Here is a 14,842-nt window from a genome sequence, read left to right as displayed (position 1 = left end):
TTTTTACGTATTGGGAGGTACATCGTTTCGACTTTTGCGGAAATAATCGGTTAATAATGGATATAAAATAATTCCCATAAAGTTTACAAACTGAACGAAATAATAGATAATAACGGAAAGACGTCCACTGTTGGACAGAGGGCTCCCCCAAAGATATCAATAACGATCGGTCCTGCGTTACCCTCATCCAACTTGACCAGATCGTCCGTCCATCTTGTGGGCGGTCTACGAACACTGTGTCTTCCGGTACGTGGTCGCCATTCGAAGACTTTACTGCCCCAACGACCATTTGTCCGTCGAACTATGTGCTCTGCCCACTGCCACTCCAGTTTCGCAATCATTTGGACTATGTCGGTTTTATTCTCCTACGGATCTCCTCATTTCTGATTCGATCTCGCAGAGAAAATCCGAGCTAATCGAAAATAACTGTTAAATTTTAAACCGATTCCAAGCCAAGGCTTGGAACTTTGTGACTCCAGGGTCACAAGGGCAACTCTCGATTAAAAGTAGAAATCTATACTACTAGTATCGCCAGAATCTATCTTGCGAATACGAAATGTAGTCCTAATCACGCGGTTCCGACACGGCGTTGCACAAAACGGAACGCAAAGTAAGATTTCCGATCTTACATCATAAACATGACCAAATAATTCTTGTACTTAAACCCGTAATTCAGCAAAACTGAACAGCGATATCAACTATTTGTCGTTACCTTTTTAACTACGCTTGTACTCTGGTTTTTTTTAATAACTAAGAAATAGGGACAATTCCCTTTGTGAATGTGGCCTGGATGAGGGAAATGTGGATCATAACAGCATGTATATTTGTTTCTGGTATAAAATGAGAAAATAAAAGTTGTTTCAATCTTTAGCACCGATCATTACCATCTAGAGTTGAGACGTACTAGGCAAAATGCAATACTAGGTATGACGGTGACTGTGACTCAAAAGTAACAGCGACAAATACCTGTTACAAAATACTAGCTGTTATTTTAATACTAGATACTGTAGTGAGTAGAGGTGGGCTACACTGTTATAATATTTCAATGAATTATACTGTTGTGTTATATTTTTCTAACTGTTGTTGTAAACTGTTATAATATATATTAGATGTTATAAATTTTAATCGAAATTATTTACGCTGATAGTTGTAGTTGTTGCGGTTTGAAGTTACTTAGTGTTATAATATAAGATATTTGAAGAGGAATAATTACTTTAACACAAAGTACTAGGTAGATGGAATTTTTTGTGTTGTGCTTTTAAGAAACCTTTATTTTACCTGTGTACATACACAGAACAATTAACTAAACGTATATTTACAATATTCACAAAACTTTTAATTTTACACTAACACTGTCTATTTACATAAAAAATAAAAATAACTCAAGACGTATTATATATTACACATATCCATTTAATTTACTATTCATACTAAAGTTTTTACAAACATTTTACTTCAAAATGATAATAATAATTTTCAAAACTCAACTAGCAGCCAATTTAAAAACTCGCAAATAATGATTCTCATTGGAAATTTAATGAATGAAAGTGTTGTTTTATCCAAAATGTTATTTATCTTCGTCTCATCGCAAGTAGAAATAGCTCTAATGTTTAAAGCAAAAGTGTTAACAATACTTTTCAATCTAAAACAACAGTGTTATAATTTTATATTTGTTCGTCGCAAGTAAAAATAGCTTTTATTGTTATATGTGAAGTGTTCACATTACTTTGAATACTAAGGACTTACTAAAGCGAATTAGAAAAAGGGCCATCTGTTAGAAAACATTAAATTTACAAAATTTTAATATTATAAAAGAAACGCGAACCTTTCCGCTCGTGTACATAGATGACGTTGTAATTAAATTTAAACGAATTTTAATAGTACGGAAATAATTATTATAATTATATTATAACAGTCTAGTGGCAAATTTTATAATGTGTTATACTGTTGTAAAAATATATTGTAATATATAATGTGTTGTGTGTTATAACGCCCACCTCTAGTAGTGAGGCGTATATTTTTCGTTGTTTGGTGTTACTTGTTAGCGCCATCTATACGTATTACATAGTACTTTCTCTTGTGGTAACTTCGAATTTCAAAAGTTCTGTTTAGGTAAAGCTGTACAGACCTATTCATTATTTTTATAGTTTTGATGTAATAAAAATAATCATTATAATTTCGTATTCATTATGTTTCAATACTACCTATGCTTAAACAGTGATCCTTACCTAGTACACAATAAAAATGTGCCCTTATCATACGAATAATTCAACAATAAAGTAGAAATAAACATCATAAAAATATATTATTCAGTAGGTACTATCAAATTACCAATATAGGTTTTTTCTTGCGAAGACGTGAGCCGTATTTTCCTGCTTGTAGGTACAATATAACTGTGAATAAATACGATTACGAAAAATGATATCAGAGACAGGGTCTTCCATTTGAAATTTACTTCAATATTTTAATTAGGTACCTACTTGCCTATCTAATCTTAACAATAGTATGTTAAATAAATGTATGAAAGTGATGTTTCTATTATTTACAAATGTGTCTAAAAGAAAAATATTCAGTAAACAATAAAAGTAGTAAACAGGGTTTTTCTTATCCCATATATTTTAGAAGAATAGTTGAACCATAACTATTTCATTACCTATTGAATTAAAAATAATATAAGAGACCTACAAATCACACAATTATAGCTGTATCAAAATACTGTTAAAAAAATACCTACTAAATACTCCTAATTATTTGTTCAATAACAGGTATTACTCAAATATCAGTTGCTACTAAAATACTTGTTCAGTAACAGTTGTTACTAAAATACTAGTTGTTATCAAATACTTGTTCAGTAACAGGTGTTACTCAAATAACAGCCGTTACTAAAATACTAGTTGTTACAAAATACTAGTTGTTAAAAAATACTCCTAATACTTGTCACTGTTATTTTTGATATCCTGTCACAGTGACAACCGGTGATATTTTAATACCTGTTACAAATACCTGTGACGATAAATACGTCTCACCCCTACTACCATCTAAGGTTTTCTTTTTAATGAAAATAAGGGACGAGAAGAGCGGGACGTTCAGCTGATGGTAATTGATGCGCCCTGCCCATTACAATGCAGTGCCGCTCAGGATTATTGAAAAAAACCCAAAAATTCTGAGCGGCATTACAATTGCGCTCGTCACCTAGAGACATAAGACGTTAATTCACATTTGCCCAGTAATTTCCCTAGCTCTTCAGACCGACACACAGTAATGCTTGCACATTACTGCTTCACGGCATAAATAGGCGCCGTTGCGGCGGCTCTAGCCGGCTTCCTGTGCAAAGGTGCCTCCCGCTGATAATAGAATAAAATACAGTATTCAATCAGATACATTTGTTGACAGGTGCGAGCCCAATGGAGGACAAGTCGCAACAGTACGTATCAGACTTTCTAGACCGCTACGTGTTCGACAGCGACACGGACTCCGAGGGTCGCCGGTTCCCCGTCGTCAAACCGAACCGCCCTCTGAGGTACTGCACGCTCGTGTGTGTGTGTGTCTCGCTCACTGACCTGTATAAATACCACTGGACAGGCTGTTCCATATGTTTGACAGAAAATTTTTTGTGCCTATTTGAAGCGCCACTCGCGAGCGTCCAGAGAACTAATTTTGACGTATAATAGAAATGGCTGCGAACATAGACCAAGTATATAACTAGACTAATTAATAGCTTCCGTCTCACTCACACGTGAAATAGAAAAATTTATGCGAGTCTTATGTATAGAAATGAGATAGATTGATTGGACTTTTTGTTTCGCCATGCGTGCCGGTTTTTTCAAGGTTGGCACACCCTGTGTGCTAAACAAACTTGACAGCGCTGCACAGATATTTTGTTTACTATTATTTGCGTTATATAAAAATAGCTATTATTGTGAAACGTGAAATATCCACTATTTATTCAACAGTAGTGACAATTTTAAGTAGAATCGATGTAAAAGTGATAGTCTCATGTTGGCCACGCCAAACCGATGTCTGAGTTGTGCATTTTATGCATTTTGAATTAATTTCGTTCGTTTTCCGTGTTATTTATACTTCAAGAATCAACGTAATAAAGTACACATTTTTTTTTGTAAATAGTTTCTCACCATATATCGATGTTTGCTGAGGTTGTCATCACTAGTTTTAGTACCACAGACTCTCGCTACATGGCCAACAGCGCCCAAATGGCGAAAATCAAACAGGCACAAAAGCACTTTGACTGCCGGCAGTCCAGTGGTCTATAGTAAAAGTCAGTGGTCTCGCTAGACGCTTGCCTCTGCGTGTGTGTCTTGCCACTGCAGTCGGACTAAACAGAATGGAGAATATCGCAAAGTCCTTCAAATCACTTAAAATTTTAATTTTATAATTTGCCTAAATGCCGATATGCGGTCATCAAAGTTTTGTTTGGCGCAAAATGCTCGTGTTCATGATAAAAAGACAGTCGTTGAAACAATGGATGAAAGATTTATAGTTGAATCATTGTGATAGCGAAGCCGAAACACCGCGAGTTCGAGGGATCGAGTTTCAGCCGTGAAATATTTTTAAAGCTTAATAATTTGATTTTTAAGCAAATTTTTATTAGCGAAGACTCTCCCTAACCGCCGTTCCCAATATACTATCTACAGATAGAGATAAATTACTACCTTCGACTGTCAGTAATTAGCAGTCAATAATCTGAAGCTGTCCCAATATACCCGATAAGTCATTCTTATCGCCTTATATTGGGACGCGTGAATTGAAATTTCCATACAAACTTCTATCGCTGGTAAGCTATACGTCGTCCCATTGACAGACAGCGTGTACGGATAAGGTGAGCTACCGTCAATAAGTTTATTGGGACAGAAAAGTCAACGATAGTTACGATTTTTATCTCAAGTAAGGGATAGACAGAATATTGGGAACGGCCGTAAGCCGATAGCTTGTATTTCTTTGTTCAAGTTTTCAATTCTGCCGGCCCTTCCCGAGTTCAACCCGTATTTTTTTCGTGTTTAACTCTATAAATATAAATATATTTCCGGGACGATACGACATGGGTACCTTCAAGAAAAGCGCGTACACCTTCCTTAAAGGCCGGCAACGCTCTTGTGATTCCTCTGGCGTTACAAGTGAGTGTGGGCGGCGGTGATCACTTGACACCAGGTGACCCGTACGCTCGTTTGTCCTCCTATTCCATAAAAAAAAACGATTTTAAATAAATTCAAAAATTGATGATATTCTTCATTAACATATTGCACGCGGCTTCTAAATCTTTGTTCACAATTTCGGTTCCATTTGTGGTTTGTCTTGGGTACTTATGAGTCAAATGTGTGTGCTGTGTCAAGGTAACTCTGTCAATTATTCATATTCGCTAAAGGAATTTTCATGACTTAATCAACATACAGGTAAGTTTAATTGTTTTTATTGAAAGTATATATAATACTACTAATGTTTTATCCTTAATTTATATTATAATTATTTTTGTGTGTATAAAACGGTTTATAATTAGTAAAGTTCATGTGATCAAGGAGAATATATATTAATATTTACAACCTATGTTAATGTGGCTTTTGTTAACAATAAAACTAATATATGTAATACTTTTCCACTTTAATAACATTTTGACTATTTTTTAAATAAATAGTTATAATAATTGTGAAATACATGCCAAATGATCTCGTGAATTGTTGCAAGACAAACATGATGATATACGTCAAGCAACTCAGAGAGTCGTGCTGTAGTCCAGAGTATTTACCAGTGGGAGGCTCCTTTGCACAGGATGCTGGCTAGATTATGGGTACCACAACGGCGCCTATTTCTGCCGTGAAGCAGTAATGTGTTAGCATTACTGTGTTTCGGTCTGAAGGGCGCCGTGCTAGTGAAATTACTGGGCAAATGAGACTTAACATCTTATGCATGCAGGCACTGCATTGTAGCTATTGTAATGGGCAGGGTGCATCAAATACCATCAGCTGAACGTCCTGCTCGTCTCGTCCCTTATTGTCATAAAAAAAAATCAGATATAAACTCATTTGCAGTAAAAACGGGTGGTTTTAATTATTTCCGTCCCTTTATATATCCCATACCAAAAGAGGTTTTAATCATTTGAGTAGGTATATTACTGGCACATTTATGAAGTGTTGTGGTGCATAAAAAAGTATAAACCAAATTAAAATTTAAAATATAGTCGGACTTTAACAAAAATTTGATAATTATTGTCGCATTGTCCTACTTGCTTGATATTTAATTTAAGTCTTGATACCATTATTATGCGGTCTCTAAAATGGTTGATAGAACGATAACAGAGACCAAAATTACAGCGCTACTTGAGGAAGGGTGTAGTCAATGTTATGTGTCCCAGAGGCTAAATGTGAGTCGTTCGACTGTCCAGAGGAGTTGGTAACGATCTCAAGAGATGGTTCCGTTAGTAAGGCTCTGTAAGAAAACCATGCACAGAAGCTTGAGATGACTCGACCTGGTGAACCAGGCATCTAGAAATCGCAAATATTCTTATGTCGACCTGAAAAATACTCTAGAGGAAGTGAGAGGTGTGCAAGCCTATATGGACTGTCAGGAGAAGGCTTCTCACTGCCAGTATATTAGCCGCAGTCAGTGGCCCTAAATTACTCCGCAACGACAGACTTGTTAGATTAGTTAGCCATGTATGTCACTATATGGTTATCAGGTTTTTTAGCTTTTTTCAAAAAAAAAAGTCAAAATTGCTTAAAAACTTCAAAAATTTATTCAAAAAAAAGATATCAATTAAAATCTGTTTCCAAGTAACTTTCTTCCACGTACTACAAACCTGTAGAATGAGCTTCCTTATGCGGTGTTTCCTGGACGATACGACATGGGTACCTTCAAAAAAAGCGTGTACACCTTCCTTATAGGCCGGCAACGCTCCTGTGATTCTTCTGATGTTGCAAGACATGCATACGCGCTGATGTATACACGCGCTGTTTGTCTAAGCCGGCTGCACATGCCTCGGGCATCCAATGCGTTACGTGAAAGAACAACAGCTTACATAGTACCTAGACTGATTAATAAACTGCCACGTGACTTGATCGACTCGTTGACTGAGACAAATTTAAAACAGAATTTAAAAAATACTTTTTAAGACTTGACTGACCATCGATCAACTTATCGTGCTTAATTATTAATTGTATCAAGTACTTTTAATTTTATTTGTAAAATTATAATCTATAGCTAAGTTTCTAACGATTGTGAACTATTTTTCTTTTATTAATTTAACTCTGTTGGTTAGACCTAATTTAGCAATTGTACAAACCTCAGTGGTTTTTATTTTTTTTTAACCGCAATGTAATTTTTTTTTTATAAATATATAAAAAAAAGAGTGTGGGCGGCGGTGATCACTTAACACCAAGTGACTCGTACACTAGTTTGTCCTCCTTTTCCATAAAAAAATAAATATTTAAAGCATATCCTCTACATTGTAACTCCTGTTAAACTCAACTCAGGCGGAGTAGTATTTGTAAATGTCTCATCTATAAGCTGTCTTTCAATTCACGAGAGGTATTTATTTATTTATTAAGGCTTAGCAACTAGATACATAATTTTACATATACGAATAAGATAAACATTAATAAGTGTTACTATTTACATATCTAATTTAAAGGTATGCACATCGTTACTAAACTAACTAACTAATGCTAAAAACAAATTAGAAAAATAACAATAATGAATTTACTACTAATACTAATTACATAGTTACTAATCTATATTTAAGCCTTTTAATGACAAGGACACCTGTTTTTTATAAAAGTTAATATTTGAAAATATATCGATGTTATGATCTAATTTAAATATTTTATTATAGCTTACACATATGAGTTGAATGGGAGAGTTTAATCCGTAGTTATTTCTATAAAATTTAATAAATATTGGAGAATAAGTACCTATTCGACAGTTAAATGACGGTACACAAATGCCAATATTTTGAAGAATATCTGGACAGTCTATTAGGTTGTTTATGAGTTTGTAAAGAAAAATCAACTGGGCCGCCTTTCAACGCATTTCCATGGAATCAATTTCAAGATTAATTAGCATTTTTTGGTAATCATGAAGTGGTATCAATGGTATTTGGTATCCATGAAGAGAAATGTTACTTGAAAGGAATGTATTGAGTTCTTACAATATATGGGTAACGGACCCAATATTATTGGGAGTAATGAAGTATTACTGTATAATACTTAATTTAATAATTGCAGTTCAATGATCCTTAAATATATTATTTATTTATCAGGGAAGGGGATTCGGATGTCGAGACGGTTAGCACGCTGGTCGCGGAACCGGCCTTGTCGACAGACTCTGACCCGAAGGACGCAAAGAAATTGGGATGGCGGTAAGATTTTACACCAGTGGCAGGCTCCTTTGCACAGGATGCCGGCTAGGTTATGGGTACCACAACGGCGCCTACTTCTGCCGAGAAGCAGTAATGTGTAAACATTACTGTGTTACGGTCTGAAGCCTGCGCCATAGCTAGTGAAATTAAAATTACTGAGCAAATGAGACAAGATCTTATGTTTCAAGGTGACGAGCGCAATTGCAGTGCCGCTCAGAATTTTTGGGTTTTTCAAGATTCCTGTGCGGCACTACATTGTAATGTCCAGGGCGTATCTATTACCATCAGCTGAGCGTCATGCTCGACTCGTCCCTTTTTTCATAAAAAGAAGATAAAAACGTCTTATAAATCAAAACCACCCCACAGAAAGGGAAGGCACACAGACTTGCTCCGTAACGCGTTACGTTACGAAGCGGTGTACCCTCCCATAAGAAGTTATCACTTCAAAAACCCACTTAGTTTTTCACTAATAGATGATGATTTGTGAATTTTTGATATACAATTTATTGTGGATTCTTTCTGTACTAATAGATATCAGTATCACCAATGATTTCTAGTTGTAATCGACAGGATAAGTGAAGCTGCTACGGGGATCATGGACGCTATGACTTCGCGTTTCGCATCTATCACAGATTCCAACTCCATCCCTGGAGTAGAACTCGCGCAGGATGCGTAAGTTTGATTACATTTGTTTTCTCAACAATTCTTGTCCAATAATTTATAGGAGATTTGAAGGTAAAAAGCTTGGTGTCAAGAATAATTTTCTCTTTAAACTCTTGTCGTGAATTCACGTTTTATAGTTATTTGGATTCCCAGTTGACAAATAATGTAAAGCGTCACTTTTAGGCAGCGTTTGACTCAAAATCGATTCTTAATGAGTAATCTCCAGGGAGCGTACATTTCATGCCCGTTTCGTCATAATGACGTGTTAATATAAACACACACGATGTTTCAAAAAACGTAGTAACAGATAGTCTAACATAATAGTTTCTAAAATATAAAAAATAAGTATTTAATGGGATTGAAACAAAATGCCTTATTGTGTGATATGATATTAAGTACTATCTCTCAGTTTCGCCTTCTCCGTAGTCAACAAGTTGGAAATATAAAACGCAATATCGGTGCAATTCAAAGCACACTATGCCATAAAATTTAAATTAAAGTAACACCATATCTTCACCATCCATTTTCCATTATTAGGTACGGATAAATAGACGTTCGTTATTCTGTTGCTCTTTTCAAACTTGTTACTACGGAGAAGACGAAACTGAGAGTGATATTACTTAATGTCATATTACACAATGAATCATTTTGTTTCCAACCCATTAAATACTTATTTTTTATATTTCAGAAACTACTACGTTAGTTATAAGTTATATCTAATTAATTTATCTCTAAATAACACGCATAATTAAATGAAGAGATAGTCATGAAAACCAATAATTCGTTTTTTTCCATCCTGTATATAGCTTTGCGTCATACGCCTGTCATCGGCATGACATGTACGTTCCCTGGTAATCTCTAAATGGCTATTAAATGGTTATTTTTTCAGGTTGGCAGTTGGATCGAACTTGGATGCCCTTATAGCCCGCAGCCCTTCAGACGACTTCATATTCTCGGTGCCTCGCGAGCCCTTGCTGTCGCCATACTGGGCCGATGACGAACTGCTGAAGAACTTCCCTCCAGTTAGGCTTTTGGTTAGTTAGGATTTGGTTAGTTACATCTGAAGAAAGTGGCAACACAACAGATACAATAATTGTGTGTTCCAACTTTAAAAATAACATGAAATGTCAAACAATAAATCAAGCTCAAAATTTGTTACTATACCGCAGAAATAAAAAAACTAAATGATAACTGCAGTTATAAGTTCATATTATAAATTAAAGTTCCACGTGGCGCTTAAATTAAATTACTGAACTGATTTAAATGCGGTTTTCACCTCAAGATGGAGTGATGCATGAGCATTGAGGTTTTTTTTATGAAAAAGGAGGACAAACGAGCGTACGGGTCATCTGGTGTTAAGTGATCACCGCCGCCCACATTCTCTTGCAACAACAGAAGAATCACAGGAGCTTTGTCGGCCTTTAAGGAAGGGTCCGGAAACACCGCACAAGGAAGCCCATTCCACAGCTTTGTAGTACGAGGAAGAAAGTTCCTTGAAAACAGCACTGTGGAGGACCGCCACACATCCAGATGGTGGGGATGATATCTTAATTTGTAGCGTGTCGTGCGAAGTTAGAATTCGGCGGCGGGAATCAGTTGTATAACAACATGTTGGGTGTTGTGTATTATGATTAAAATATAACAATGATTATTAAAGATGTCGCAAAAAACCAAACTGGCTGGAAGCTTTCATCGAAAAAGAAAGTGAATACAACGTTATTCATGTTGAACAATGTAGTATTTTTTTTTATTTGCAGTCTGTTCACTTGGACCCGTGTTTGGACGACTGTGTGATGTTCGCCAAGAAGCTGAGGAAACTCGGCAACGATGTGGACATCGATGTCCTGGAGGGATTGAATCATGGATTCCTCAACTTATCGCTGGTATGTTTGAATTATTATTGAAATTTATTTGTTTCATTCCCATCATCAGCTGGAAGACGTCCACTGCTGGACAAAGGCCTCCCCCAAACATCTCCACGATGATCGGTCCTGCGCTGCCCTCATCCGACGTATCCGGCGATCTTGACGGACGCGTCGGTCCATCTTGTGGGTAGCCTACCAACACGTCGTCTTCCGGTACGTGGTCGCCATTCGAGGACTTTACTGCCCAACGGCAATCTGTCCGTCGAACTATGTGCCCTGCCCACTGCCACTTCAGTTTCGTAATCACTTGGACTATGTCGGTAACTTTGGTTCTCCTACGGATCTCCTCATTTCTGATTCGATCTCGCAGGGAAACCCTCTCCATTGCCCTCTGAGCATAGCCCACTCCATTGCCTTCTGAGCATAGCCCTCTCTATTGCCTTCTGAGCATAGCCCACTCCATTGCCTTCTGAGCATAGTCCTCTCTATTGCCTTCTGAGCATAGCCCACTCCATTGCCTTCTGAGCATAGTCCTTTCCATTGCCCTCTGAGCATAGCCCAGTCCATTGCCTTCTGAGCATAGTCCTCTCCATTGCCTTCTGAGCATAGCCCACTCCATTGCCTTCAGAGCATAGTCCTTTCCATTGCCCTCTGAGCATAGCCCACTCCATTGCCTTCTGAGCATAGCCCTCTCCATTGCCTTCTGAGCATAGCCCACTCCATTGCCTTCTGAGCATAGCCCACTCCATTACCTTTCCATTGCCCTCTTAGCGACCATGAGCTTTCTCATGTTTCCTGCATTTGTTTCATTATTAAATGATAATATGGGGCCTCAATAATTTGCTTTGATAAAGTAATTAATATATGTAAAGTAGCATGCATCAATATTTGATTTTGAATAAAATTAGATAAGCGTTTCTAATACTACGCAATGTTATCTAGCTTATTATTATAAGTTATTAAGAACGATATTTCAAAAACAATAATTGTCGTACATGAGTCCCAACTCCCATGTTTATGTGGTGGTCCGGCTGAGTACCTACGGCTAACATAATGGTAATATAACCTGATCTACAGTGCGATGGCTCGAGTTGCCAGGCCGGCTAGGTAACTGGTTTTGTTTATAATCCAAGTCACTGGTGACAATAACTTCATTATTCTTTACTTTTTAATTTTGTTTTGTATAACTTGCAATGAGCGATTCTCTCCTAACACAGATTATCTAAATCTACCTGAAGAGTTTCATATGTGATTGGAAATGACTGTGTACAAATAAATCAATTTTGATTTGATTGATTTTGATTGAAACGATGTTAAGTCATATAAGTCCAGTAATTCCACGTCCCTCTTCAATCCGAAACACAAACTGGTGCTAACACACCACTGCATGGCGGGAGAAAAAGTGCCGCATTGATAATCGGCTAAGCCGGCATCCTGTGCAAAATAGGCTCCCACTGAAGTATTAGGAGTTCAAACTTTACACTAGCTGTTCGGGAACCTTAAAGGAATAACGCACAGCAAAGAGTAGCTCAGTTCAATACCCTCCCGAAATCGGCAGTGCCCCAGGGCACTTGTTTTTCTTAGATACACCAAAACCGAAAGTGCCGTATGGCACCCTACTACTCCCCCACCAAGTTCTGACTCTTATTTTGTTTATAACATGGTTTATTTTGCATGTTCTTATATATAACTTCTTTCAATAGCTTTCTGATAGATTCACTAAAATCATCCTAATTATAACCTATCTATTACTACACGTAAAATAATAAGCATTAACAGCCAGCGCCAATCGCCGATCTGAGGCATTCCACGCAATCAGAGTTTCCCGGGACGAAAAGGATACTACTTATTCCCTATAAAAATAAAATTATAGAAGTTTCGATGTGTGTACACGGAAAAGGTACCGATAGATTTCAATTCAGTCTTCCAAGTTTTATGCGTTAAACACTTGCCCCCTTAATTTATTGAAGTTGGCGTTATTTGGCGGAAATCCGTAATTATTTAAATGTTGTGAGCCTTCTTGAGAGTAACTTCGTCTTCAATCAATTCGACATGTGTTTCGCCTCTAAACGAGGAATCCTCAGGAGATATTGACTCGCCAAATTCTGGCACGAGACTGTAAGACGGTCTTGAATCTTAGCGGAATTTACACTCATGAAGGCTCACAACATTTGAATACTTGGCCCTTATCTAAAAAAATATTGCGATATCTTCATTTAATATTAAGTTTTAAAAAACAACGATTTTTACTTTAACTTACTTAGTCATGTGTTTACGCGAACGAAGTTACGGGTATCAGCTAGTTTAAATATATTGTAATGTACATTTTGATAATTCCACAGATGGCGAAGGAAGCTAACGACGCATCACAACAATGTATTTCAAGAATTAAACAACTACTAAACCTCGAAAATGAACAGAATAAAACACCACAAACTGATTTATGAACGATCGGCCCTAGTTCGTAATTTGTTGGCTGTATACAGTGTGCCTGTGCCGAATATTTCGGCTGTATGGAGCAAGTCCTTAGCCTTAGGTAATCGACTTAAAAAAATGTATTTAAAAAGAGACTATAGGAAGTACACATTAATATTTATAGTATCAATATAGTACCTACACAATAATGATAATAATAGGTGCAATATTTAGTTAATGATTGTTATTTGAAGATTACTAAATCTACTTATTAACTGTTATACCTACTTATTTTTTCGACGCAAGTATATTTTGGCTTTATGTCCATTTCCAGAGAATAAGTGTATTTAAATTATGGCGTTATTGTTGTTTATTTTATATCTCTGAAAAAAAATCTTAAAAGTGTCGGAGATTAATGGATATATGTATTTCAGTAAGATTTGAAATTGGTTCAAGTAAAATGTTTGTTTTTATAAAATATATTAAAATAATTTGAATGTACAAAATGCTTAGGTGTGTTTATCGTAGTACGTATACACACTGACCATGTTCAAATATGCGAGTAGCTACTGTGAAAATAATCACTGTTTTGAAAGAAAAAAATTAATATATACCTAGGTACATGTTTTTGCACACATTTACAATAACATCACATGTATAAAAGCAACTAACTAATCGTTCGTCATGAATGCCGCGTGTACTGTGACGTCACCCATATTTTTTTTTAAGTTGTTGGGAGGACTGTTGGATTATGGATTGAGTTTGTACATGTTGAGCACCCTTTTACCCTTCCCTGTCTGCTTGAGACTGTACTCGAGGATCTGGGTGAGGTTTTTGTATGGATTGTCAACCTTGACTCGGTCGACGAGATCTATGGTGAGTCCGTAATTCCCATATGTGAGTACGCACTTAGGGGGGGGGGGGGTATTTTGGGCTGAGGATTCCCCCTTTTGTCCGCAGGGGTAGTCTCGAATGAATTCCCAGGAATGGAGGTCCCGAGGATCCCGGTGACCCTCCGTCTCTCTGAACTGGCCTTTAGGAATGATAGGACCACCTGAGTTGTCCTCTCCCCTATCTCCCGGACATCATCTGTAAAGCCTGCTGGTGTGTTTTTGACACTGATCGCTAAGGCGCCAACTTGCTTGTGGTGTATATGTCCTCCAGGCTCGCCATGTCTCCCGTCTTCCTCGAGAAGAGTGTCTCTTCTTCGACATGTTCTGACGGGATGAACTCGTCTTCGTGGTCACTCTCAACAGAGTCGTTTGTCCAAGGGTCGTCCCTTGTCAGCATGATGTCCGGATTGTCACTTGCGTGTGCATTTGATGAGGCGGGACCTGTATTATCCTCAGCCATTAGTATTATTATGTCGTATGTAGGTAATCTATAGTCCTAGGACTCACGATGTGCAGTTTCCTTAGCCTTCTCAAGGTTTTGGGGCTCCATATCAGTCTTTTTCAGGAACTGTTGATGTTGATAATGAAGTGTCAAACATGGTGCTTACAAAATAAAGCAGTACACTACAAAACAACTACTA

At 37.0% G+C, this 14,842-nt stretch overlaps 1 protein-coding gene across 3 annotated transcripts in view; it reads left to right on the top strand.

The window, feature by feature from the left end:
- LOC126974071 (hormone-sensitive lipase) overlaps window positions 1-13,816 on the top strand; it is a 41,008-nt gene extending 27,192 nt beyond the window's left edge. For 2 of the 3 annotated variants that reach the window (XM_050821467.1, XM_050821466.1), the window contains exons 11-16: window positions 3,394-3,520; window positions 8,267-8,365; window positions 8,936-9,037; window positions 9,918-10,062; window positions 10,786-10,911; window positions 13,236-13,816. In XM_050821467.1, coding sequence (XP_050677424.1) covers window positions 3,394-3,520; window positions 8,267-8,365; window positions 8,936-9,037; window positions 9,918-10,062; window positions 10,786-10,911; window positions 13,236-13,340 — 704 coding nt within the window. In that variant the 3' untranslated portion in view covers window positions 13,341-13,816. The remainder of the gene's footprint in view (window positions 1-3,393; window positions 3,521-8,266; window positions 8,366-8,935; window positions 9,038-9,917; window positions 10,063-10,785; window positions 10,912-13,235) is intronic. The other variant, XM_050821468.1, reaches the window with a different exon arrangement.
- Window positions 13,817-14,842: the final 1,026 nt, after the last annotated feature.

Source organism: Leptidea sinapis, chromosome 31 (assembly GCF_905404315.1).
Source record: "Leptidea sinapis chromosome 31, ilLepSina1.1, whole genome shotgun sequence".
NCBI lineage: Eukaryota > Metazoa > Arthropoda > Insecta > Lepidoptera > Pieridae > Leptidea > Leptidea sinapis.
This window is presented reverse-complemented; position numbering and strand designations above follow the sequence as displayed.